The sequence below is a fragment of the Urocitellus parryii genome, chromosome 9 (assembly GCF_045843805.1).
Source record: "Urocitellus parryii isolate mUroPar1 chromosome 9, mUroPar1.hap1, whole genome shotgun sequence".
NCBI classification, from domain to species: domain Eukaryota; kingdom Metazoa; phylum Chordata; class Mammalia; order Rodentia; family Sciuridae; genus Urocitellus; species Urocitellus parryii.
Window position 1 is genome coordinate 29,600,706 of NC_135539.1, and position 25,060 is coordinate 29,625,765.

The 25,060-nt window shown below is 45.6% G+C and overlaps 1 protein-coding gene across 2 annotated transcripts; it reads right to left on the reverse strand.

Moving 5' to 3' along the window:
* Positions 1-494: 494 nt before the first annotated feature.
* Positions 495-24,609, reverse strand: Agfg2 (ArfGAP with FG repeats 2). Of its 2 annotated transcripts, XM_026413210.2 has the most exons (13): positions 24,253-24,609; positions 15,122-15,215; positions 14,179-14,294; positions 12,195-12,348; positions 11,506-11,671; positions 10,676-10,801; positions 9,866-9,898; positions 3,981-4,101; positions 3,696-3,781; positions 3,452-3,532; positions 2,461-2,589; positions 1,814-1,899; positions 495-1,536 (listed from the first exon to the last, which is right to left on the reverse strand). In XM_026413210.2, exons 1-13 carry the CDS (start codon positions 24,471-24,473, stop codon positions 1,477-1,479), a joined length of 1,473 nt encoding a protein of 490 aa, XP_026268995.1. In that variant the 5' UTR covers positions 24,474-24,609; the 3' UTR covers positions 495-1,476. The 2 variants fall into 2 exon arrangements, with proteins under 2 accessions (XP_026268995.1, XP_026268996.1); XM_026413211.2 differs by lacking the exon at positions 9,866-9,898.
* Positions 24,610-25,060: the final 451 nt, after the last annotated feature.

The window sequence follows — 25,060 nt, forward strand, 5'->3', positions numbered from 1 at the left end:
ACAACAGCTTGGGGTAGAAACATCTAGTGGAGGCTGATAACAGTTGGGGGTGGGGAGGGAGGCTGATGTATTCGTTGGGTCCACTTCCGCCTCCAAGTGGCAGCTGCTTCTTCTGGTGGGAACTGCCCCTTCACTACATCCAACAAAGCCCAATATCCGCAGGGGTTGTCCCCGGACTCCTGATATGCTCCTTCCCCTTGCTAACACAGAACTCGGGTTCAGACAGGGACTGGCTCTGTCCAGTCATGAGTCCTGTCGTCCCTTAACACAGCCTGGTCATCAGCCCAGGCAGTCCAGACCGGTGGAGCCAAGTCAAGAATCAGTCAGTTGGCTGACCTGTGATCCCTCAGGCTGGCCCAAAGCAAGACCAGAGAGCCATTTCCTTTACTTTCAAATGCAGTTCTTTCTAACATTGCCTGCAACGAGCTTTGGTGCAGAAATTTGGTAGGGGGTGAGGCATGTGGAAAAAGAAAGGAAAACAAAACAAACAAAAAAACAAGTCCCAGTCAACTGCATGAAGCCTTTCCCTGGAAAAACCCAGGCTCTGGGGTGGTCAGGACACATGGCTGCCCTCCCCCCATTCCCTGGGACCTCAGTGTTGGTGGTCCTGGCACAGATGGGGATTTCTCCCCACTCTCCATGTTAAAGAGCTGTCTGGGAGAGGCAGCACGGCTGGGTGTGTGTCTATGTATGTGCATATATATGTGTACATATATTTATATATATAATAAGCTATATTAGAAAATTCTCTCTATGTATAAATATAAAACACTGGTATCCAAACATGACACCAATGGCTAACTAAAGTGCTTGATAGAAGTTGGGCATGTGTCAGTATGCAGGTAAAACTAGCCTCCTGAGTGCCAGGACTGGATGAGCTGGGGAAGCAAAAAAAGAAAGTGGACAGAAGCAGGTGTGGCCCCGCCAGGGCACCAAGGGCACTGGGCTGTCTGGCCGCCCTCCCACACCATTGCCATGCCTCATCTTTCCCCTGCTTTCCCCACTGCAGTAGTGTCCAGGAGGAGCACAGTGTTGGAGAGCTGGGTATGGCGCAAGCGTGGGTCCTATGGGGAAGGCCATCCAGGCCATGCCCGCGACCTCCTCAGTCTTCAGGGAGCTCCATGTATATGCCAAGGGCAGGGGAGGAGGGTTATCTTCATAATTAATAATTTGAAAAAAACACACTGCTGTGGCTCCTCCAGGCCAGCCCTGCCTTCTGTCCTCCTGGGCCTCCTGCTGGGAAGGAGCTGGCAGAGGGAGAAGGGAGGAAGCTTCTGGGTGGCTGACCCAAGACAGATTCATCTGGAAGCCCCAAGCAAAGCATTAGCACCTCCACCTTCCCCAGGGCCCTTGCCCTGCAAACCAGGCCCTTTCTGGTCTCAAATCCATAGAGATGCCCTCAGGCAAGTGGTCACCAGAGCTCTAGGGAGCAGAGGGGTCCCAGGAAGCAGGGAAGAGGGCCCCCAAGACACAGTGCTACAAGAATGGATTTGTGGTTGGAGGTTTGGAGGCAAATGGACTCGATGAGCTTCCAGTCTAAAAAGAAAACAACAGAAAGTTATTAGATTAGGGGAGAACAGTTGTCGGCCATAGAAGAAACACAGACATAAACTTCAGGATCCCTTTCTCTCTTGAAGCTACTGTGCTGAGGAAGGGGAGAGTCAAGGAGAAGGTGCACTAGAGGGGGCAGGGTCCAGAACTGAAGCCCTATAACTGATCTCCTCCCTGGCTTGGGCGACACAGAGCTCCATGAGGAAGGGTGCACAGCTTCTTCTGGAAGGATTCTTTTCCCAGCGCCAACTGGGGCACTCACCATGAAGGGGTTGGTAGAGATCCCCGCTGGCTGGCTCAGTGGCCTCTGTCCCAGCTTGGCAGATCCTAAGTCCCCAAAGGAGGAGCCTGATAGGCAAGAGCAGTAACTCAGCTGACAAGTCTGGACCCTCATGCTGCCACCCACTGTCCTGGAGGACAAAGGCTCTATTCCAAGGTGACAGCAAGAGGGGCCCTTCCAGAATTCAGAAATAAAGAACATAAAGCAGTCAGGGGACAAGGGCTGTTCTGCTGCTCCCCTGGTCCCCCTACTGGTTAAAAAGGAAACTAACGCAGAAATCTGTGGATAGGTATAGTAGATTCTACATCCTCAGATTCAACCAAAGATTTAATATATATATATATATATATAATGTGCATCTGCACTGAATAGGCATAGGCATTTTTAGATTATTATTTCTTAAACTGTAGGGTAAAACAACTGTTTACACAGCATTTACATTGTATTAGGTTTTGTAGGTCATGTAGAAGTTTCGCGCAGCTACTGCCCCACTTTATATAAGGGACTTGAGCATCTGTGGATTCTGGCATCTGTAGGTATGCTGGAACCAACCCCTAAGGACACGAAAGGACTCATTCCATGAAGAGTAAGCAGCAGGGGGCACAGGAGGGCACATCTGGATTTCTTACCATTTTGCTGCTGAGCCAGTGAGGTTTGCGGGGGAAACAGTGTTGGGGGGAAGGTGCTGGCAAAGGCCCCCGTGGGTGGCACTGGCTGGGGGAAACCAGGCCCAGCACTGCTCATCCCAAAGCCAGGCCCTGCGGAATAAGACATGAGACTCAACAAGCGAGTTTCTTGCAGGTGGACTAAGAACAACTTTTCCCAAACCCGCCCGGTGGCAAGTGGGGCACAGGATCCTTCATGAACCCCAGAACTCTGCAGTTTCCCCTGCAACCTCTGAACCTGCTCTCTTCCTGCTTATGGGGCTTGTGGCGTGGAGGGCACAGTCATTATGAACGCAGGCACAGCAATGAACTGGGGCAGCTCTCTGTGACTATCAAAGTGCACACATGAGAGTTTTTACCCTGCTCTGAGCCTTAATTCTCTCATCTCTAAAATGGGCACAGCACACATCTCACAGGGCTGCCGTGAGAACTGACGGCTGTGAGCCCCTCGGCATGGCTCCACCTGTGGCTCAGCTCTGCAGCTGTTCTTCTCTTCCCAGCCTTGAAGCTTCAGTGAGCCAAGGACAGGGATGACCAGGAGTTGGAGGGGACAGAAGCAGAGGCTGTGGAGAGCACAGTTCCTGGCTAAATGAGGGCAGACAAAAGGAGTGCACTTTCACTGAGTTTTCTGGTGACTTAGACTTGGGGCACAAAAGGGAAAGAAGCTGGGTGCCCAGAGGGACACAGGATGATGGAGACAGGAGAAGCACTGCCACTACGAGTCAACATGAAAGCAACCTTCAGAACTGGTTCCCCTAAACCAATCCTACAGTTCTGTGACACGGGGTTTTTCTTTATCCTGCTGGGCAGCCTAGAACTGAGGGCCTGGGCCGGGCTGGTAGATAGTAGCATCAGCAGGAGTAGGGGGAGACCGTGAAAGGCGAGGGCTGGGAGTTGCAGGTGAGCTGATGCTCTGCAGAGTCCGAACAAGGCAGGGACAGTGCACGTGGCTTACCTGGGGCCAGGCCATTGGGTTGGAACGGGTTGGTGGAAGGCAGCTGGAGCTGGGCGGGGGCGGTGAAAGGATTGGTGAAGGCTGCCCAGGGAGGAACCAGAGAGGTGGGAGAAAGAGACAGTTATCTTTTTTTTCTTATTTGCCTTATTCAGTGATGATGGTGTATTCCTCTAAATTTGGTGTGTGCCTCTCTCTGTCCAGCATCCCCCCTCTCCTGGCCCTGGTACCCACAGACAGGACTCACCTCCAAAGGCAAGGCTTGTGTTGCTGCTGCTGCTGCCAGGTGTGGCAGACTGGAGGGTGGGGACCTGACCAGCCATCCCGAAGATGCTGTCATATAGGGAGAAAAGCCAGGATGCATCTCCTCCAGGACCAGGGACAAAAGGTGAGCAGGGGATCAGAGGACAAAAATCCATGGTGCTCTCACAGACCAGAAGGGAGCATGAGGGGAGGTGAGTAGGCCAAGGGAGCAATCAGGCTGGCAAAGTGCTGCTAGTTCTAAGGCGAGTCCCTCCATTTCTGGACATACCTGCCAGGGACACCTCCAGCTGACACTCCAGGTCCCAGGAGGCTGCCCACATCTGTGAGGCTGTTGGGCTGGCTGGCAGCTGCAAGAGGAGCGGCAGCAAACGGAGCTGACTGGCTACTCCCTGGGCAACCACAGGAGAGAAAAGGCAGGATTTGGGTGAGAGGAGGAAAGGGCAGAAGAAGAGATGGAGATGGGCTGTTTTGGAGTGGGGTGGAGGGATGACAGGAGGGCATCCTGGCTTCTTGGAGCCAGCCCATTTTCCACAGACCACCCAACTTGGGAGACTTGTCTCCCACTGAGAGTTCTGGGCAGTGGCAGCCCAGCCCTCCTGAAGCTCCCTAGCATGTGACACCTCCACTGTGAGAAGAAAATAATTTGTCCTGTGTCAGGCCTTCCTCCCTCCTCCTCTAGTTTGGCTGACACATCCCAGATGGAAAAGTCTGTCCCTTCCTCAAACCAGCATTTTTCTTCATTGACATGTCACATGAAGGAGCAAGCCGAGGCACTGTGAAGGACAGCAAGTCTGGAGCACACTCAGGAGCTGTGCAGGGACTGTGCACATGCCACCAGAGCTGATAAGCAGAGTCTCCAATGGTCAGCATTCTCCCATCCAGCTGCCCCCGTAGAAGGCCCCTGACTGACACCCTGAGCTTGGGTGCACTGCTCACAACTGGGGCCAGGCCAACCGAGAGGCTCTCCTGTCCCCCACATCTTCACAGCCAATGAGAAGCAGCACAGAGGGCAAGGCCCACTTGGAAACCTTAGAGAGCACGAGGACCAAGAGTCCTGGTGATTCCAAGTAATCTCATCTCAAGGGGAGCCCCCTGGCCCAAGTCCCTGTAATTTCCCCAAAACTTCCTTGTCTGTATTCAGACTTATCTATATATCGTGGGACCCTGGTGATCACTGTGGGCTGCTATAAAGGTAAACTGTGGCCACAAATGCAAAAAGGCTTTATTTTTAGTGTGCTGGAAGACTCATTACTACTGAAGTAAAATTCACTTTACCAAGTGTCCACTGCATGACAGTGTCCAGTACTTGAGGACTGGATATTTGAATGGGTAGTCAGAAGAACTGGAGTCTAGACATGGCTCTGCCATTTGCTGTGACTCTGGCAAACCATCCCCTTCTCCTAAGCCTATTTGTTTTCTTGCCCTCTCATACTGTGTCCATAAAGACCCTGTGAGACATGTGAAAGGATTTTGAAATCTGTGAAGTATAACTCAAATGAAAGGCACTATCTATCATACCTATGACAGAAATAACCACTTCCAGGAGCAGAGGCAAACACATGATGGCTATTTCAGATGGAAATCCACGAGAACAAGGGCCTCCTTGAACCTTTTTGGACTAGGGCCTCAAGGATAGGCCCCATCCATGGTCATGGCCACTAGCTCCTGCTCACCCTGGGCTCAACAGAAGACTATCTGTAGATGGGCCTTCCCTGACCCCTGGTTTGATCTTGGTTTTCTTCTCATAGAAGGGGGCGGGGGCAGTTTACCAGGGATTGAACTCAGGGGCACTCAACCACTGAGCCACATCTCTAATCCTTTTTTTTTTCTTTTTTAAGAGACAGGGTCTCACTAGTTCCTGAGCACCTCGCTGTTGCTGAAGCTGGCTGTGAACTTGAGATCCTCCTGTCTTAGCCTTCCAAGCTGCTGGGATTACAGGTGTGCACCACTGTGTCCAGAATCTCATTTCCTTTGGAGCACTCAACATATTTATAGTGATATGCATTTATTTCTGTATCAATTGTGTTCCTCACTAGAGCAATTTCATTGGTAGGAATTTTCTTACAAATACAACTTGCAAATGTGCAAAGCATAACACATGTAGGATAATTATTAAGTGTAGCACTAATTAGTAGCAAAACCATCACAAATATTCATCAACAAGGGACTAATTAGATGAAACATGACATATACATACTATAATAGAGTATTATGCAGTTATAAAAAATAAGGAGGGGCTAGGGGTGTAGTCTAGTGGTAAAGTGCTTGCCTGGCATGCGTGAGGTCCTGGATTCAATCCCTAGCACCACAAAAAATAAAGAAAGACAAGTTTACCAGCTGGGAATTCTTTAAAAAAAAAAAAAGAATAAAAAGGTCTGTGGAGATGTAGCTCCATGGTAGAGTGTGTGTCTAGCTTGAGACCCTGGACTTGATCCTCACCACCATCAAAAATAAGATAAAAATAAGAAAAGAATAAGGAAGCTCTTAATGTATTGTCAAAAAAGATTTAATAGTACTGTTAGGTTAAAAAAATCAAGGTGTGTGGGCTGGGGATGTGGCTCAAGCGGTAGCGCGCTCGCCTGGCATGCGTGCGGCCCGGGTTCGATCCTCAGCACCACATACCAACAAAGATGTTGTGTCTGCCGAGAACTAAACAATAAATATTAAAAATTCTCTCTTTCTCTCTCTCCTCTCTCACTCTCTCTTTAAAAAAAAAAAATCAAGGTGTAGAATACTATGTATATTATGCCTTCAAACGTATAAAAACATGGGCTGGGGCTGCAGCTCAGTGGTAGAGTACCTGCTTCACACGTGTGAGGCACTGGGTTCAATCCTCAGCACCACATAACAATGAATAAATAAAGATATTGTGTCCATCTACAACTAGAAAAAATATCTTAAAAATGTATAAAAAATGGAAAAACAGGAAGATAAAAAAGTAAATAAGTCTACAGACTCCTCTTTCCAGAGGCACAGTTATAGAAAGCAAGCAAGAATGCAGAGATGGTGTGGATAAGGCTGTAGAAATATTATGTAGGATGGAAAAAAGGAAAGGACCAGAAAAAGTGACAGGGAAACTCAGGTAAGATGGCCGATGGGAAAAAACCCTGTAGAAAGTGGGAAAGGACAAGGGGGTAACATTTGCAAACGGAGACATCTGTTTTTCCTGACAGACAAGAGGAAGAAAAAGGGAAAGGGAAAAATAAAGACTCAAGGCAAAGGAAAGGCAAAGCCAGGCTGGCTCCCAAATCTTCACTGCTCCCTGGCCCCTATGACCACAGCCTGATTTCTCATCAGCACAGTTTTGGGACTTTCTGAATGCCTCAGAACTGTAATTTGAATTTCTATGCTCTTCCTCTGCTAAAGGTTGTATTTATCCTTCTTGGAGGGAGCTTCCCTGTGACAGGCATTTGGCATAAATGACAATACCTAGCAGTTCAGAAAGGAACAGGGGTGACAAGATGTCTATGCCTACCTGCAACCAGTCCTGGAGAACAGCTTCATCTTCCTGAGTGTCAGTGCCTCCTTGGCCACCTCCCCCACAAATGCCCAGGCTTTCTAGATGAACAAGTTCCAGCTCCCAGCTTCCTCCCAGGCAAGGCTATAATGCCACTGTATACACTTGGCCATCCAGCCTCTGACCACAGGATGTAAGGCAGGAGAATCTACTGATTCTCCAGGCCCCAGCCTTTCCCTTGCCTGATTCAGAGTAAATGGACTTTCCAGCAAATCCAGCTCCCTCTCCTCAGATGAGTGAGATTCTTTGGCACTGTCCTGGATCCTCAAGTTTCTAGAGCTTTCCCCAGTGAGGACCAGGCCTTCCACTTTACCAGGTTGGGAGAGGCTCAGCTCCTGCCAGGCTGCAGGCTTGCTGTGCCTCACTGTGGACACTAGGGGGCAGAGCTGGCCCTAACCCAGGTGGCTTCAGGACCCTGAACACACGGGGGCATTTTTACACATGAAGCCACCTGAAAGTGATAGTGAGCCCTTGTGCACATATCACATGCTGCTTATATACTCACAGAGCCTCAACTCCATGCAGCTTGATTTCTACACATTTTCCTTAGAAGGGTTTTAGGGAAATTGCAGTTTTAGAAATCTCACCTCTCCATACTGCTCCTCAGAAATATAAAAATAAAACCAGTCTTGTCAAAAAAGACACTCACCTCAAAATCTCTTTTCCTACTCCATTCCCAATCATGTCCCCCCCCCCCACCAGTGCTAGGGATGTAACCAAGGACCTCATACAGGTAGGTAAGAGCAATACTTCTTTTTTAAAAAATATCTTATTTTTTAGTTGAACACAATACCTTTATTTTGTTTATTTTTATGTGGTGCTGAGGATCAAACCCAGGGCCTTGCAGGTGCTAGGTGAGCGCTCTAATCGCTGAGCCACAACCCCAGCCCCAAGAGCAATACTTCATTATGTCACATTCATAGGCATACTCTTGTATGGGTTGGCAGAAAGTGAATGGATTTTGCCACTTATCAGCATTTGGTTTTAGACAAGTTATTGGCCAGAGTGAGCTAATTTCCTCAACTGCAAAGTGGAAATCTTTCCTTCTTCCTGACATACTATGTGAATGCTCCAGGCCATAGCAAGATCTTTGAAAATATTGATTGGCCCTGGGTTTGGCTACAGAGTGTCTTGCTTTTTGAGACAACTAGATACTGGACAAAAGGTTCAATGCCTGGGACAGCTGTGGGACTGCTGAGGTCTTCTTTCTCTCTGGATCTGTCTCATAAGCTTTGTCTTTGTCTGTCTTTAAAGCAATCAATTATGCTAGGAAGGCATTTCTTCTAAAGGGGCCAGTTTAAAAACAACCTTGGATTAGGAGTATAGCTCAATGATGCAGCATGTGCTTAGCATGTGTGAGGCCCTGGGTTCAATCCCCAGCATCACTAGAATAATAACAGATAAATAAAATAAGAAGCAACCTCCTCTAGGCTGTTACATCTAGTGCTCCCACTCCCTTTCTCTTGCTAAACTGGATATTCCTATGTCAATTACACTGTGGCAAACAGTGACCAAAGGGTCCATTTTTCCCCACATAATACTGGCTAATATCAATCTTTAAAAATTTTGCCAATATAATATGAAAAATTATCTTTTTTTTTAAAAGAGAGAGAATTTTAATATTTATTTTTTAGTTTTTGGTGGACACAACATCTTTGTTTATATGTGGTGCTGAGGATCGAACCTGGGCCGCACGCATGCCAGGCTAGCGCGCTACCGCTTGAGCCATATCCCCAGCCCCGAAAAATTATCTTATCCTTGTTAGGTTGAGGATTATTTTCATATTTTTTTTTCTGAGTATCATCTGTTTGTATCTCTTAACCATCTTCCTATTCTTTCTTTCTTACTTACAGAAGCTTAACAAATACTTCATGGATATTAACTTTTGTTTGTTTTCCATGTTATATCTTCTTTCTATCTGTTCCATGCCTTGAAGTTTTTTTTTTTTAAGAACATCTTCCATCACATAGAAAGTGACCTATGTGGAGTTCCAGTGGGGTAGTCAGCACATGGTACTTATAAGAAAGTGACCTATACTGTTTCTCTGTTGGAATTTATGGAGATTTTTGCTTCCTAGTACATGGTCAAATTATAAAAGGGTCATATATTTAACAAGAAAACATATTTTGGGCTAGGGATGCAGTGGTAGAGTGGTAGAGTGCATGCCACCACCATTAAATATGTCTAATAGTTTTTACTTTGTGAATCTCAAGGTTATACTGTCAGTTACTTTAAGGGCATGATTATAAGAACGTCTTTATGAATTTTAATTTAATTGACAATTTTAATTTTTATCAATATAAAATGTCTCCATTAAAAAATAAAAACAAAAACAACACAGCAATTCTCAGTGGCACAGTGGAAGGCTGTGGGCAGAGTGAGAGTCAAGAAGTCATAGCTCTGCCACTCTGCAGGCTCCACAATCAGGTAAACTGCTTCACTGCCTCATCTATAAAGTGGCTCAATTTTATAATTTTTTGGGTTTTGTGGTACTGGGAATTGAACCTAGGGTCTCATGTACGCTAAGCATGTGTTCTACCATTGAGCTATACCCATTTTAAAAGGACACTCTCAGACTTCAAAACTTTATGATCAGAGGACCCTGGGTAGGCTGTAGGGTGGGAAGAATGACTTACCAAAGCTGCAGCTTCCAGTTAGCATCCAACTGGCTGGCATTGAGAGTGGAGCAGGGGAAGGGAGGTTAGAGGAAGGGAGAAAGAGAGGGTGTGTCACTAGCTTGTCCCCCAACATCTGGTCTCTACAGCACCCCAGTTGCCCTCTCTTGTGTCCAGGATGTCTAAAAGAATGACAGTCTGAAGGTTACAAAGACTGATGCCTGGGGACTTTCGGAGGAACAAATGCTTTAAAGAGTCTTGAGAGTCTCCTGCATAAGAACCAAAGTTAACAGTCCTTTGCTCTTAGAAGAATGGGTGAGGACTTCTGGAGAAAAGTCTGTTTTCCATGTTATAGCTTCTCTCTGTCCTTTCACGCTTTCTTATTTACAATATCTTTTATCACATAGAAAATGATCTACACAGAGCTCCAGTGGCATAAGTAGGTACTTGTAAGAAAGTGAACTTGACCCAGCCCCTTGACAGGATATGGCACAAAAAATCAGAGCACTTTAGAGAAAAGGTCTTGTCCTTACTCAATTTTTCTTCAACTTAGGTCTTCCGACTTCCCAGTCAGATATTTTCCAGGGTAGAAAATGTACAGTCCCTGCAGCAACTGCAGCCACTTTCCTTACATGAAGAACAGAACTAGAGCACCCCCTCTCCCTGACAGGCATGTGTCAGACCACACTCGTCCTCTCCTAGAGCTGCTTCTCTGTGCTGCTTCCTTTGCACAGTTCTTTTTATCAGCAGGGATATGAATGAAGGATGATGTATGGATGTGGACGGCTGATGCTGTTGGAAGACAGAAAGGAAACTGGTGGGACAGTTTACCTGCTGGGGTTGGCTGGGTCTGGAACAGGGACTGGCCCGCTGGAGGGAGGCTTCCAAAGGCAGAGGAGCCAGGGCTGCTGCCAAAGGCATCAAAGTTGGCAAAGCCTCCATGGGTAGGTGTCTGGACTAGGCAGAGGGAATATAAAGGTTATGTGAAGAAAAAGCATATGCATGTCTACATAATGTGTGTGCTAATTCTAAAGACCAAGGATTGCTCTTACAGGACGTCTGCCTTTCCACAGGTTCTCTTCAGAGGGAAACTGAAGGAGTCTGGGGCTGAGAACTAGACCCACGTGGGGAAAGGGGCATTCAGAAGCCTCCAAGTTCATTCCCTACCATCTTTTATCCTCACTCCATGAGGATAAGTCACTCCATGACTTTTTCTTAAAGGCCTAGTTTACGGCAGGATCATGTGAAAGAATTTTTTGGTGGAGCAGGGGGCTTGAAAAAGCAAAAGGGAGACTAGATATCGCTTTGTTCAACCCTCTACTGGCTATTGCTGGTGTCTGGGAAGAAGGCAAGGAAAAGAAACATGCTAATCCCTTTCCTTCCATCTTTATAAAGAGAAAGAAATAAAAAGGCTCCTCTAGTGTTCTTAAGGAGGTGCAAGGGGCCTCCAGCTACAGTGCTTCATGGCTACACTCCTGAATGGAATCCCTGCCTCACTATTCCACCTGAATCTTTCCATCCAGGCTGCTTCAGAATGACCATCACATGCTTTGGTGTGGACAGATCTAGAACCACAGGAAACCTGGGCACCCCAAGGGACTAAATGTCTTGTGTTATAGGTGTATATATTATAGGGGGTGCTCGTCACAAGTTCCACTTACCCCCAAAGGCTGGGAATGCCGCAAAAGCAGGTGCTGCCTGGGGAGCAGCAAAAGGGTCTCCACCGATGTCAGCCAGCAGGTCGGTGCTGGCTTTCTTGGTGCAAGAATGAGGAGGAGGCTGGGAGGTCCGGGCCTGGGCTGGCCGAGCCTGAGATTGGCTGACAGACTTGGAGAAGAATTGCATATGGCATTTAGATAGAACCAGACCCCTCTATGACTCCCCAGGAAGCCCCCAGACAGGCAAGTGGAGAGAGCAGAGAGTGAGCGCCTCCTCTCAACTGGGAGGCTTCCCGGCAGAAGCCTCAGCTCCTCTCATAACTCAAATCATCCTTTTTTTTCTCAGTACAACCATTCCCAGAACCACATATTTTAGAGTGCATTAGTCAAGTAATCCTGCAATAAACATGAATGTCTCCGACAGTGCCCTGGAGCTGCTGCCTCATCTTTCCAGGTACTAGAAGCAGTACCTTGGCCCCCACTCTGTTCCTCAGAGGGTATGGTCAGGATTGGAGATGAAACTGACTTCCCTAAATACCACTTCCTGTTGGGCTCTGTCTTCCAAAAGACAGGATGGCCAGGGTGACAGATGCAAGCTACAGGTAACAGGAGGAAAATGAAACCCCTGTCTCAAGCCTGCCCTGTCTAATCCAAATCTCAGCGTAAACCTGAAGGGCAGTTCTGAGAGTTACCTGGCTTGAAGTGGAGGCAGCATCCGAGAGAGGTGGCACAGGATCCCCCAGAAGTGTCCGCAGGGGCTTCCCTTCTGGGATGGAACCCTGGACAGGGGTGGAGGCACTGCCTTTGGTATAAGTGGGCCCCTTGACTTGGTCTGGGGGGACATACCTTTGAGGAAAAATAGACTGTAAAGAGAGAGCTAAAACCTTGGACCATGCTCAACTTAGGTGCTTAGGAAAACACAGGTAATAGGGGTCAAAGGTGTCTCTTATTTTTTATTTATTGATCACCTTTTTGTGGGTAAAGGGATTTCAGCAACTTAGTAAAGTTCTACCTCTTTCTTGATCTTGTCCTTGAGCATATCATCCACCCCCCCCCCCCATATTGGGGATTGAACCCAGGGGGACTCTACCACTGAACTACATTCCCAGACCCTTTTATTTTTATTTATTTTGAGACAGGGTCTTGCTAAGTTGCTGAGGTTGGCCTTGAACTTGGAATCTTCCTGCCTCAGCCTCCTGAGTTGCTGGGATTATTGGCGTGAGTCACTGCCCTGGCTGCCCCTTAGCACTTTGATGCTCATTGTTTCTGCAGGAACACAGAGTTTTCTCTAGGTTGTGTCTCCTTCTCCTCCTCCTCTCCCCGTACTCTTTTTTTTTTTTTTAAATAATATTTATTTTTAGTTGTAGTTGGACACAATACCTTTATTTATTTATTTATTTTTATGTGATGCTGAGGATCAAACCCAGTGCCTTGCACGTGCTAGGTGAGCACTCTACCACTGAGCCACAACCCCAGCTCCTCCCCCCTCCTATTTTGACATCTCAAACCATGCATGTTTCAAGTAATAATACATTCAATAATGCTGATGGGCCTATTTTTCAATTTCTGATTCAAGGTCACCCTTTTTACTTTCTGGATATTTCTTCAGATTCTTCCTTCTCAAGCCCACAGAAAAGGTGTCAATATCTCATCCTTTTAGTGCTCACAATCTATCCTGTCCTCCAGCTCATGTTACTTCTGATAAAAATCCCCTCCTACCATAGTACAAGCAGTCCCTGCTCAGTAAGCATCTAATTCTGAGATACTCCAATGAGGAACTCAAAATGTAGTTTTATCCATGTCAGTCTCCCTTCTCTCTGAATTTTCTTTTCCACCTAATAGTTACCTTAACTATATATAAGTGCCAATGAGCAACAAGAGGAGAGAAAACCTGGGGGTAAAAAGGCAAGGGAGAATGGAGATGATGTTTTCCTCATTAGGAAAACTGAATACCTATAAACCATGGGTAAGATGATTGATGAAAAGCATAAAGCTACAGGATGTGTAGCTTGCAACCATCTCTCCCCATATAAAGATCAGTGGAGTTATAAAAACTAGCTCACACTTCTACAAGCCCACCTCCTTGCTCTACAGGCTAGTCTCCCCAAAACAGGGGACATCAAAATTGCTGGGTTGGGAGCTATACTTGATGTGAGCCAAAAGCGATTGGGTTGGGAGCTGATGACAAGATGTTCTTTCATGTTAATTTATTATTTTGAAGCCAGAATTTAGCCCTGATTGAATCTGAGTGGAACCCAAATATAGCTTTTTTTTTGGTACTGGGAAGAAAACCCAGGGTGTTTTACCACTGACCTACATGCCTAGCCCTATTAATTAATCTATTTATTTATTTGTTTTTGGTAATGAAGACTGAAACCAGAGCTCATTACCACTGAGTCACATCCCCAGACCCCCTCCCCCTTTTTTGAGACAGGGTCTCGCTAAGTTGCACAAGCTGGCCTTGACTTTGTGATCTTCCTTCCTCTGCCTCCCAAATTGCTGGGATTATACACATGTACCTGCCTCTACCTCCCAAATTGCTGGGATTATAGACATGTGCCACCATACCCAGCCTAAACCTAGCTTTAATTTTAAATTCTACTTTGGACATTGGAAGGTCAGATGAAACACATCTTAGACTCATGTTTCCACAGCAATCTCTTTCTTCTTTCTTACCATCTTTTCTTCTCGTATTTTTCCTGGAGAAACTCCTTCACCTTCTGAGGATCTCTAGAGTCTGGTATTAAAGATGTCCGAGCATCAAAAAGACCCAGCCAAATCTTTCTGCAAACCTAAAGGAATAGAGCCAGGTGACAGAGAAAATGGAGCAGAGAAACTGAAATATGAAAAGATGTATCTTTCATTGATATACCACTTTCAATGTCTTCGTCAATAAATATTTACTGAGCATCGTCACAGAGCTAGGATCTGATATATCTAACAAATAAGACATAATTTCTATCCTCACAAAGTCTGTGATCTAATGGGGAGGTCATATCTTAAATAAATAAAAATTAAATTTATAATTACATATTGTGATGCACAATAAAAAGGAAAATAGCCATAAGAATTATAGAAAACTAAATTTGGATGGGGATGAGATCAGAGAGAATTTTCAGAGCCCTTGATATTCCTGTCTAAGTAAACTAATCACTTGCAAGTTAGAAGTACTGCTCAAACCAAAGATAGCAACTTTCCAATTGGCAGATTTAGCCTAGGAAGGGGTTTAACTTACTTTCAGGTAAATGACATAGACTTAAACCCAGGTAGTCAAGGCTCAAGGCAGCAGAGCAACCCCAGCTCCACTAGGAGGGGCTGGCCCATCAACTCTGAATGCAACACAGACTGCTAACTGCCCCATCCCCATTGCCCAGGGGCAACCCCTACAGAGACACTGCTCCTCCTGCCCCCCCCCCCCACTCCTCAAACTGGACAAACCACAATTTACATAACTAAGTTTCTTTAAATTCATGAATATACATATACAAGAAATCTCACATACTAAAAAATTAAGAGAGACTTGACCTCAAAAGAAAACCATGGGGTTTTTCTATACTTGAGGACAAGCTCCGTGGGTAGACAAGGCAACTACCACCAACTAACCTTGGTGAGAGCTCACCTCATTTCCACGAGACTGTAGAAATACTACTTCAGGCTCTGTGAAAGTTGTCATGGAGATGGACTTGACACGATGAGGAGGGTTCAGGCCTCTCCTGTGGGGGAGAAATAGAAAGCAAGAGAAGTATAATGCAGTTAGCACTGCAGGTCTGCTTATGAGAAGAGGGGGAGGGAGGAAGAATGAAGCAACAGCATACAAGCTAGGCTCAGAAAGAAAGAGCCCCCACCCAGACCTGGGGCTGAGGAGCTCAGTAGTACAGCACTTGCCTAGCATGCATCAGGCCACGGGTTTGATCCCAAGCATGGGGTGAAGAGATAAGAACCTCATTCAAAGCTGCTTCTTAATTCCAAGAAAGAAGGAACATAAGAATGTTTTGGAAGCCTTGAATGAGAGACAGGGAAGAGTTAGGGACATACTGTGACCTAATCATTTTAGAGAGGAAAAAGCAGAGTCTGCCCTCCAGAAACAGCTTCCTGTAGCCTGGCTCAGGTCCCAACAGGCTAAGGAGCTACCTCCAAGAACTCAGGCATGTGACCATGTCCCATCTCCTGTTTTGCCATTGTTTCAAAGATAGGGCATATCCCAAGGTCCCAGAGACTATGAAAATATAAACCCCTCAATCATGAGGGAAGGCAAAAATGAAGGCCCACAACTATTCCTGATATGGTGACCAGAATCCCTAAGCCAGTTGCCTCTCCTGGGCTCCACAAAAGGGTGGTGTGCTGGGGGGTATAAGAAGGGACCCTCTCTTTCAGGAAGCCATCTTTGAGAAAAGGAATATTCCAGATTGCCTAGATCTATTCAAAATGCAAGAAGAAGTCATATTCAACCATAGGATGTGAGGATGGCACTGGCCAGAATGTATATCCTGTAGAGATGCTTTTTGCTTGCTCTGTGTTTTCTGTTAACTCCCAGGGGGTCCAGTTCCATCCTGTAGAGAATACAGCAGGAAAGGCGTCCTTACCTCCACTCAATTAGTCTCTGGAGTATTCTAATAGGGAAACTTGGGGCTAAGCCAGCTGGGGCTTCATGGGTTCACCTTTCCTTACACCTTAAGTTTTACTCTGGTCTAGACCTTCTGCCCTCATTATGCTAAAACACAACTAGCCAAACCCAAACAAATGAACCTGATCTGGGAGTGAAAGATCAGACACATGCAGGAAAGAGGGTCACAGCAGATGAGACCTCTATGAACTTTAAGAAACCGGGCAAATCAAGAAGTTAGAATTAAAAAGTCAGCTGGCCCTCCGTTACCATGGGTTCTGCATGCATACCTTTAACCAACTGTGGATTAAAAATATTTGGGGAAAAATTTGCATTTGTACTGAACATGTACAGACTTTTTTTTTCTTATTATAATTCCCTAAGCACTACAGGAGAACAACTATTTATGTAGATAGCTTTTATATTGTATCAGGTATTATGAGTAATCTAGAGATAATTTAAAATATACAGGAGGATGTGCGTAGATTCTATGCAAATAGTTTACCATTTTATATAAGGGTTGGGGAATCTTCCCCCCATAGATACTGAGGGACGACCATAAAACTGGAATAGGGTCCCAGCTAATGTCCTCAGGAAAACAAAGAGAGAAGAAATAGATAAGGACATTTACCAAAGGGAAATCCTGAAAATTCATAAAGAAGGTGGAGAAACATGTTCACGCTCACAGGTGCACACACAGAACAAAGGTGCTCCTGTGAGAATGGCAGAGAACCTGTCAGTGTAAGTGACAGGAGAAGGGCGGGGAGTGGGACAGATGACACAGTACAGAGTGAACAGTGAAGGGCGGCTTCTCTTTTGGATGATAAATTACTCATTAAGGAATTCTAACAAAGAACAGGACACAGGAGGCTTCAGCGGAGATCATTTTCAACAATTCTGCTGCTAGATTTTCAAGTAAAGGGTCTCAAAATGCCCTTAGAAAAGACAAGAAATATCAAAGCTGACTGATGCCCTAAGGAAACAAGAGCAGGAGAGCCAAAAGGAAGGCTTTAGTCGGACACAGCAAACTCAAACAACAGCTCTTTTTTCCTCCCTAATACTGGGATTGAACCCAGGGCCTCGTACATGCCAGGCAAGGGTTCCACCACTGTGTGCCTCCTCAGCCTTTTTTTGCTTCCCCCTCCCCAAGACAGAGACTTGCTAGCTGCTCAGCCTGGTGTTAAACTTGGATCCTTCTGCCTTAGCCTTCCAGTTGCTGGTATTACAGGTATGCACCAAACAATATCTCTTAAATATGATCTTCCCTGAAGACTCTTACAGTCACATTTCTGAGATAGTCCAATTTTTTCTCCTAAGGCCTCTCTTGCTACTGGCTCAGCCTGATTTCATTTTTAATTCTAGCCAGGCTGCTTTTATACTCTTTCCATTGCTTCTTCTCACCTTAACCACTAGGCTTCTCTGGTTCAGAATGCCCCACCTTTTGAAGTCTGGCCAGAGTTGACCTCACTGTGCCTATGAACCTGGTCCTTTCCTCTTCACCTCCCACTTACAAATATTTGCTTTGCACAGACACAGGTCTGTGCACATGGTAGGCACTTTGGGGGATACAAAAATATCAGGACCTAATTTTTGACCCCCAGGAGCTTATAAGAAGGACTCGAGAAGCCTGCATACAAGTACTTCTTTACAGTGTAGGATGCTATTCAGTCAGACACTGACAGATTAGGAAGAATGTATCTCCAGGACATAGCAGTTCGAGAAGAGAAATGGTCATGGGAATGGTAAAACGTGTTATGTTTACATTAGAAAAACAGATCCTAAGCCTATCACATGAAGGTCACTGACATTTCCTGAAAGGACAACCAGGAACTGTTAGCAAAATATAAACAGGGAGGTGCGCTTCCTTGTCAGGGGGAGGAGGGGAGCTCACCCAGGCATCAATCAAAAGGGGATGCTTAGAACAACAGAACTTCTTATGGCTGAGCTTGGAGTTGTTTTTTTTTTGGGGGGGGGCAGGGGGCATGGAGATGGGGGATGAAGGGATAAAGGAAAGGCAGAGAAAGTAAGAAGTGATTTAAGTGCTTTGGACCAAATGAATCTGATGGAACAGGATGTTTCCACAGCACAGTACAAAAAGCACTGCTCTGACCTTGATGTCTGTAGACTGGATTATGTATAACCAAAGCCACAGTTTGGGGGCAGGGAGAATTCTCTACAAGGCAACACTCTGCAGCTCAGGAAGAGGGCCTAGTTACATGGCTTATGAGTCAGAGTGTTTCTTTCTGAATCATAGGGAAGCCATTGCTGGCTGAGAGACGCAATTTAGAAATGAACCCTCTCCTGCCAGCAGCTGAAAGCAAATGTTCTAGGTGTGCTACATTTTGTTGGGTACACACCAGGGCTATGCAACTGGAAAGATGTGAGTCACTGGCTTGGAATTAAACAGATCCAACCTTCTAATATGTACCCAGTGTCCCCAACAAAACTCTCAGGTTCTTCCTAAAAGAAGAATGTTAGAAGGAGGCGCTGCCCTTCTGTTACCACAGCAGATCCTTTCTGTTACTTTTACCCCCGAGGTGCTAGGCAAAAACAGATATCAATTTGTCCAGAATAAGGCACATTTTTCCAATTGAAAGCAAGCATATTACTGGGACTCAAGCCTTAAGCTAGTTGTGCTGTCTTTATCTACTTTAGTTTCTTTTTCACTAGGCTCCTTGCAACATTTGAAGTACTCTGAAATACTTGGCAAGTCTTGCCAGTGTAAATTCTAGTCTGCCCAATTCTCTTTCCTTCTTTCTCCTCTCCCTTGGTTCCATGAAGCATACAACCATTTCCACAAATACCACACCTTTTGCTTTTCCTGTGGTCATCACCCTCAAGCTGGCCTATATTTTGCTTCGATCTGGCTCCATAAAAGCATCAAACCTGCTCAGCTGCTCAGATAAGAAGGTTCTGTCAGGTCAACAATGGAAAAAACCAGTTCCACCCAGCACCCAAGTTCTTTTATTTGTGCCAAATTTGAACTTGGGAATTCCTCACCTCTTAATATTTGTGTTCAAATCCTTTTACCCTAGAATGGGTTTCTCTGTTCCTGGGATTCCACTCCTCTGCCTAAGCAGATGACAGCTAAACCATTTAGCTCTTTTCTCGGACTCAAACTACTAAGAGTCCCTGTTAGAGACTTTGAAAAGTTCCAAATAGAAGGCTTTTCTTTTAATCTGCTCCAGGGTCAATATCACTAATTTTAAGGAAACTTTTTCTAATCTCAATTTTGCTCCAACCCATTTCCTTTGTTATTCCTCAGCAGAAATAATAAACAGCTCTCCTATTGGGCAGAGCCTGGTAGAGGCCTGATAGTGTTACCAGCTATGTTCCTCTTTAGTCTCAATTCCAAAACATTTTTACATGTTCTCATTTCCCCTTCTTCTTTTCATATCTTTCGGTAATTTGTTACTTCCTTGGGGCTTTTCTAGTTGTTCATGGGACCTTATAATAAAGTGCCTAAATCAGTCATTTAGTAGCCTGCCCAGTCCACTTCTGCCCAGCAGAGGTGAATATAAAAGGTGAGGGAGGTAGGGAGAGAGCAAAGAGACTCATTAGGCGCAAGGTATATGTACACCTCCTCAACCCAGAAAGATGGAAAAGTACTGAATTATTGAACAACATACTACACCTTTCCTTCCATGGAGATACAAACACTTCAACTCAGAATTACTAGTAATAAGCCAGACAAGGGAAACTAAGGCACAAGTAGTGTAGGAATCTGTCAGTTATATAAACAGTTGTCAAGTACATCTCTTGACACCTAGCCCGGAGCTCTACCCACTTTAAGTTGATTTCCATTATTAAAGTAAAGTTGGGCAGAAGTAGAAGGGATAAGTCTCCATTATTGAGACCCAAGGGACTAGAGGAAGACAAAACAACCAGGTCATGGAAGCATGTCATACTTGACTGAAAAAAATGGGTGTCAAAGTTAGTGACCATCCCTGATGTCAACAAGACCACAGGCCTCAGTGTCCATTTTCTTTCTGAAGAATAGTCTTTTATCCAAAGAGGTAATCAGATAAACCAGAACAAGAAAGAATATTCAAAGCATTACTTTGAAATAGATGCTTTTTTAGTAGCAATTTCTACCCCATATAAAGCATTAAATGGCAGGCTCATCCTTTAGTAGAGGAGTTGAAATTGTAACTAAATAAATAAGCATATGGGAAAATTAAAAGGATCTGAATCCAGGTTAAGGAAATTAGGTATTGGAAGAAAACCAAATCAATAAAACTAGGTCAAATTTGGGACCTACAATTGTGGCAGCCCATATGTAAATTTAGAAACGACAGAAACTAGCAGCCTCTCTCAGGCCCTCACACCAACGCTATAGGTTTTTGCTACAGCTGAAAAAATATTTCCCATTAAAAAAGAGCAAGAATGAGCTCATCCATGCAGGGATGAAGGCAGAGAGTCATACCCACCCACCAATATTAAAATGTGGATTTTTCTTCAGATCTTAGGAAATTCAACTTTGGCTGGAACAGTCAGCTTTGCTCCATCAGCCAAACCAGCCAGCTGAGACCACTGGCAGTTCTGCTCACTGCCCTCAGAAGATGCCCTCTTCCTAAGAGGTAGACATATTTGTAACACAGTCAACAGAAAATTGGCCTTCAAAACAAAGCCAATCCTGCTGTCTTCTTTCTTTGGCTGGGTTGCTGAGGATGGTATTTAAAAAATGTCCCTTCAAAATGCCCCTCATTTTAACAAAGAATATTCTCTTTGCATCATATCTCAATGTGAGCTCCTATCACTCTCTAACCCAACTAAGCTTTATCTTACTTCAAAGCACTTACCACTACCTACAATTATATATAGAAGGACTTCCTTTTCTTTTTTGTCTTTTTTTTTGAACTGGGGGTTGAACCCAGGGCTTTGCAAATGCAAGGCAGATGCTTTGCCACTGAGCTACATCCCAGCCCAGAAGAACTTCTTTATGGCCTCCACTAGGAAGCAAACTATATGAAGATGGAGGTTTTGCGGCTACCATTATCTCCAGAACCTAAAACATTGATAGGGACTCAAGAAACATTTGTCAGCTAACTGAATGAATAAATGTGCAGGTTGTTGGCTTACCATAATTTTCACTTCCCACTACCACAAAATTCTAATCTATGGCAATCAACACATGGACTTAAGATGCTAACTGGTCTGCATGTTACTATGGACCAGGACTCTTCATTGTCTGCTGGACTGTGTGCCCTCTTCACTTGGCAGCCAGAAAAAGGCATCCCCCTGCCTCACATATTCTGCATACCTGCCAGCTCCTAGCCCTTCCCATAGCAGGGACACAGGTAATACTTTAAGATTCCTGTAAAAGGTTTATATGCCTTGCCCTAATCCATGTTAATCAGAAATCCAATTTCTAATGAGAAGTTCCACCACAGCCTGGGCAAACAGTCATACCCTGGGAACTCTAGCTCTCTTAAGAGTTTTCCCTGATATTTCTCTTCTTCTTATCTCACCATGTCTTCAGTTCAGCCTTATTCATTGGCCCATTCTCTTGATCCTTCACTCAAGTCTTACTTCCTGCTAACAAAGTGTTGTCCTCACTTCTCATTTCCTAACTTCCAAAATATGTTCTCTAAAGTCTACTGTCTCCAGAATTCATTCCTTCAGTAATTCTCATAAAGTTTTACCAAAATACGTCCTTTCTAGAAATTCTTTTTGCAGTACTAGGGATTGAACTCAGTAGTGCTCTACCACTGAGCTACATCCTCAGCCCTTTTAATTTTTTTTTTGAGAGTGTCTCACTAAGTTGCTGAGGTTGGCCTGGAACTTGCCATTCTTTTGCCTCAGCCTCCTGAGTTGCTGGGGTTATAGGCATGCACTGTCATGCCTGGCTTAGAATTTCCTGAATCTTTTTTTTAAAACATATATTTTTAAAGATGGGCACAATATCTTTTTATTTATTTTATTTATTTTTTTATGTGGTGCTGAGGATCAAACCCAGTACCTCACAAGTGTGAGGCAAGCCCTCTACCGCTGAGCTATAACCCCAGCCCCAGAATTTCCTGAATCTTCAAAAGGGTTAGTTGATTTTTCCTATTTGGTCCCACAGGAATGTATATCCCTAAAGAGTTTCACTGAGTTTGAGGTTCATACATTCCAGAGAGATACAGGCCTCCTTAGATAATTCCCTGTTAAACTATCAATCCTTAGGCCATAGCCACCTCCATCTAGCGTATGCCCTGATCACTGGCATCTGACTTTTCATTAGTGAGACCCACAATAATGATAGGGACCATGAGGAAAAGTGGTAAGGTTCTGAAAATTGTGCATCAATATTTAAGGAGTTAACATTTCCACCAAAAGAAATCAGGTTTTTAATGTGGCCCAGATCCCTTGGCCTTCCTTCTGTCCTGATTGAGGGATATTCATTACAGAAGTGAAATGTTATTTGTGGAATACTTTAAATCAAGATCTAGAAAATGATAACGATGTGAGAGCACTGCCTATTTATTCAGACTTTTATCTTCCATGCCATCACCACTAACCAAGAAATAGATTAACACCATTTTTCTGATATTTTCTTCCAATACCTAGCTCTTGGGGACCATCCATGTTATCTCCCCTACTTTCCTTTATTTCTTCCCAGACCTTCTAATCCAATTTTCCTTTTCATAACAGCATCTTCAGGAATCAGCCCTTTCTCTTTCTACATTATGCTACATAAATAATTCCAAAACTTTCCTCCTTGTCTTCACAGAGTATTTCTCTCAGTCTCAAGTCTCTACTCTCTTACTTCATTTGAGAATCTATCTCATGGCACACTCCTTTTGGGGTTCTAAATTATTGTCCCAAGAGTCACAATGGATTTTACTCAGACCAAAATGAAGTTCATCCTTACAACATATGAGTGAGGATGATCAGAACATATAAATGTGACAAAGGAGGTAAAACAAGGTAGAGAAATAGTTCCAAACAGTATTTTAGGTTTCCAGAAATTCCTCATTTCTGGTCTGCCATGATCATAACTAATATCAAACAACAAGTGCTGAAAACAGCAACCCCCATATGGCACTGGAAAAGTTACTAAACCTCTTTGCTTCTGTTCTCCCATCTGTCATGCAAGAACAATACTGATTATTTTTTGGGCTCCTAAAGGTGTAAGAGCAAGGAAAGCTTTTCTTGTTTAGAAAACAACATATATTAATACTTAAAAAAGGGCAAAATAAATCCCTTGGAAAACTTACAAAAAAATAGAGATCTATGAATGGTATCAGATGTTAATCAAGCATCTAATCAGATCATTCGCTGGGGTGACAGAACCTTACTATACAAGCAGAAATCTGGGCTAGAACTGAAGATAAAAGTATCTCTGGCATGATCAAATACAGTGTCAGTGTCAAGGGTAGCACTACAAACCCTCCCCAATTTAGAAAGAGTTGACTAGATGCAGGTAAACAAAAAGGTGTAAATGATTATATTTAAGGATGTCTCATCCCATACTTTTTGAAAAAGTTAAGCTCTCTACTACGGTAACCCTCTGGTTCTCAACTATTGAGATTTCGTAAGAAGTCAACCTTCTGGGTAGCATTCCAAAGCTCTGCAAGATTAGGTCTGCACCTGAACCCTGGACCCTGGCTCCCTATCTGATACTATCTCTAGGCTGGGTTAACTCACCTATTTTCAACTGGTTCCTGCATCTGACACTTCAGGAGGGGGCATAAACCAGAAGGGGGTGGGGGAGGCACTATTCATCTTGAGTCCAGCTTTCCCTACCTTTTTGCCTTCCACCTACAAGAAGTTTCCTTTAAAGGTGTATGCCATTTTCTGGCCCTTTAAATCCCTACTCCATAAGCTCATCCCAGGTTCCCTTCAATTCTCCACACTTTCTGTCTCCGCACCTGCAGTTCGCCTCGCTTCCTTCAGGGAATTTCTCCGTCGTCTCCGGGTGTCCTTCCTCAGCCCCCACCCTTCTCTCCGCAACGCGACTCCAGCTTGCTCTTCTCTCCCCTGTGCTTCCCTTCCCAACACCTCTGCAGCAGACGACCCTCTCACCGTGTCTGGTGCGACTGTGTCCTCCCCGCCGCCCTCGCCCCTCAGAGCTGGGCCTCCCCGACCACCTGGGATCCCCGTGGTCCCCTGGGCTGGCTCTCTGCCCTTGCTCCCTGTCCTCCCCACGCCCGTCCACTCACAGGAGGCCGGAGCAGGTGGTGCAGACGAAGCTGCCCACGGTGATATCCACGTAGGTGACCCCGCGCTGGGCGCACTCGAAGCAGTGGCGGTTCCCGGCCTGGCTGCAGGCACCCAGCTCCCGCACCCGCCGGCACCACACCTCCGAGGCCGCCTCCGCCTCCGCCTTTCCCCCGCCGACTCCGCCACCCGGGCCTGGGCCCTTTTTGGCCGCCATCACCATCGCTGCCCACCTCCCTCCGACCTCCTCCCCACAACTCGGCAATCGCTCCTTCAACCACTGCCACCTTCCCGCCTCCGCCGCCTTCGCACGCCCGGCAACCCTGACAGAAGCACAAGAGCCGGCGGCGTCCGCGCGAGACTCCACCGCCCCCTGCCTCGCCTGTCCTGCACGCTGATTGGCTAATCTTCTCCCACCTCCTCACTATGATTGGTCCGAACTGGGACAGCCTCCGGTTGCCGGAGCCTCCAAAGCCACGCCCCACTGCCTTCAGGCCTCAAGCTTCTCCCATTGGCCCGCAGAGACCCCGGCTGCAAGAACTGTGCGTGCCCTCATCTTGTCCCCGCCTACTCTCGCCACTGCCTCCACCGGAGCCCGCCTCCCGGTTTCGCTTTGCGACTTCTCCGCTCTAGGGTTCCTACGCTAACTCTGATTGGCTGTCGAGGTCTCAAAGTTAGCGCGCGAGGTAGAGGAGGTGTTCTGCGCTTGCGCAAATCTAGTCCTGCGGACTGTGATAATTGCCGCCAAATTTCAAAGTCTTGCTCTAGGCTGCGCGGAATGACACGCATTAACAGAAAAGTGGCCATATG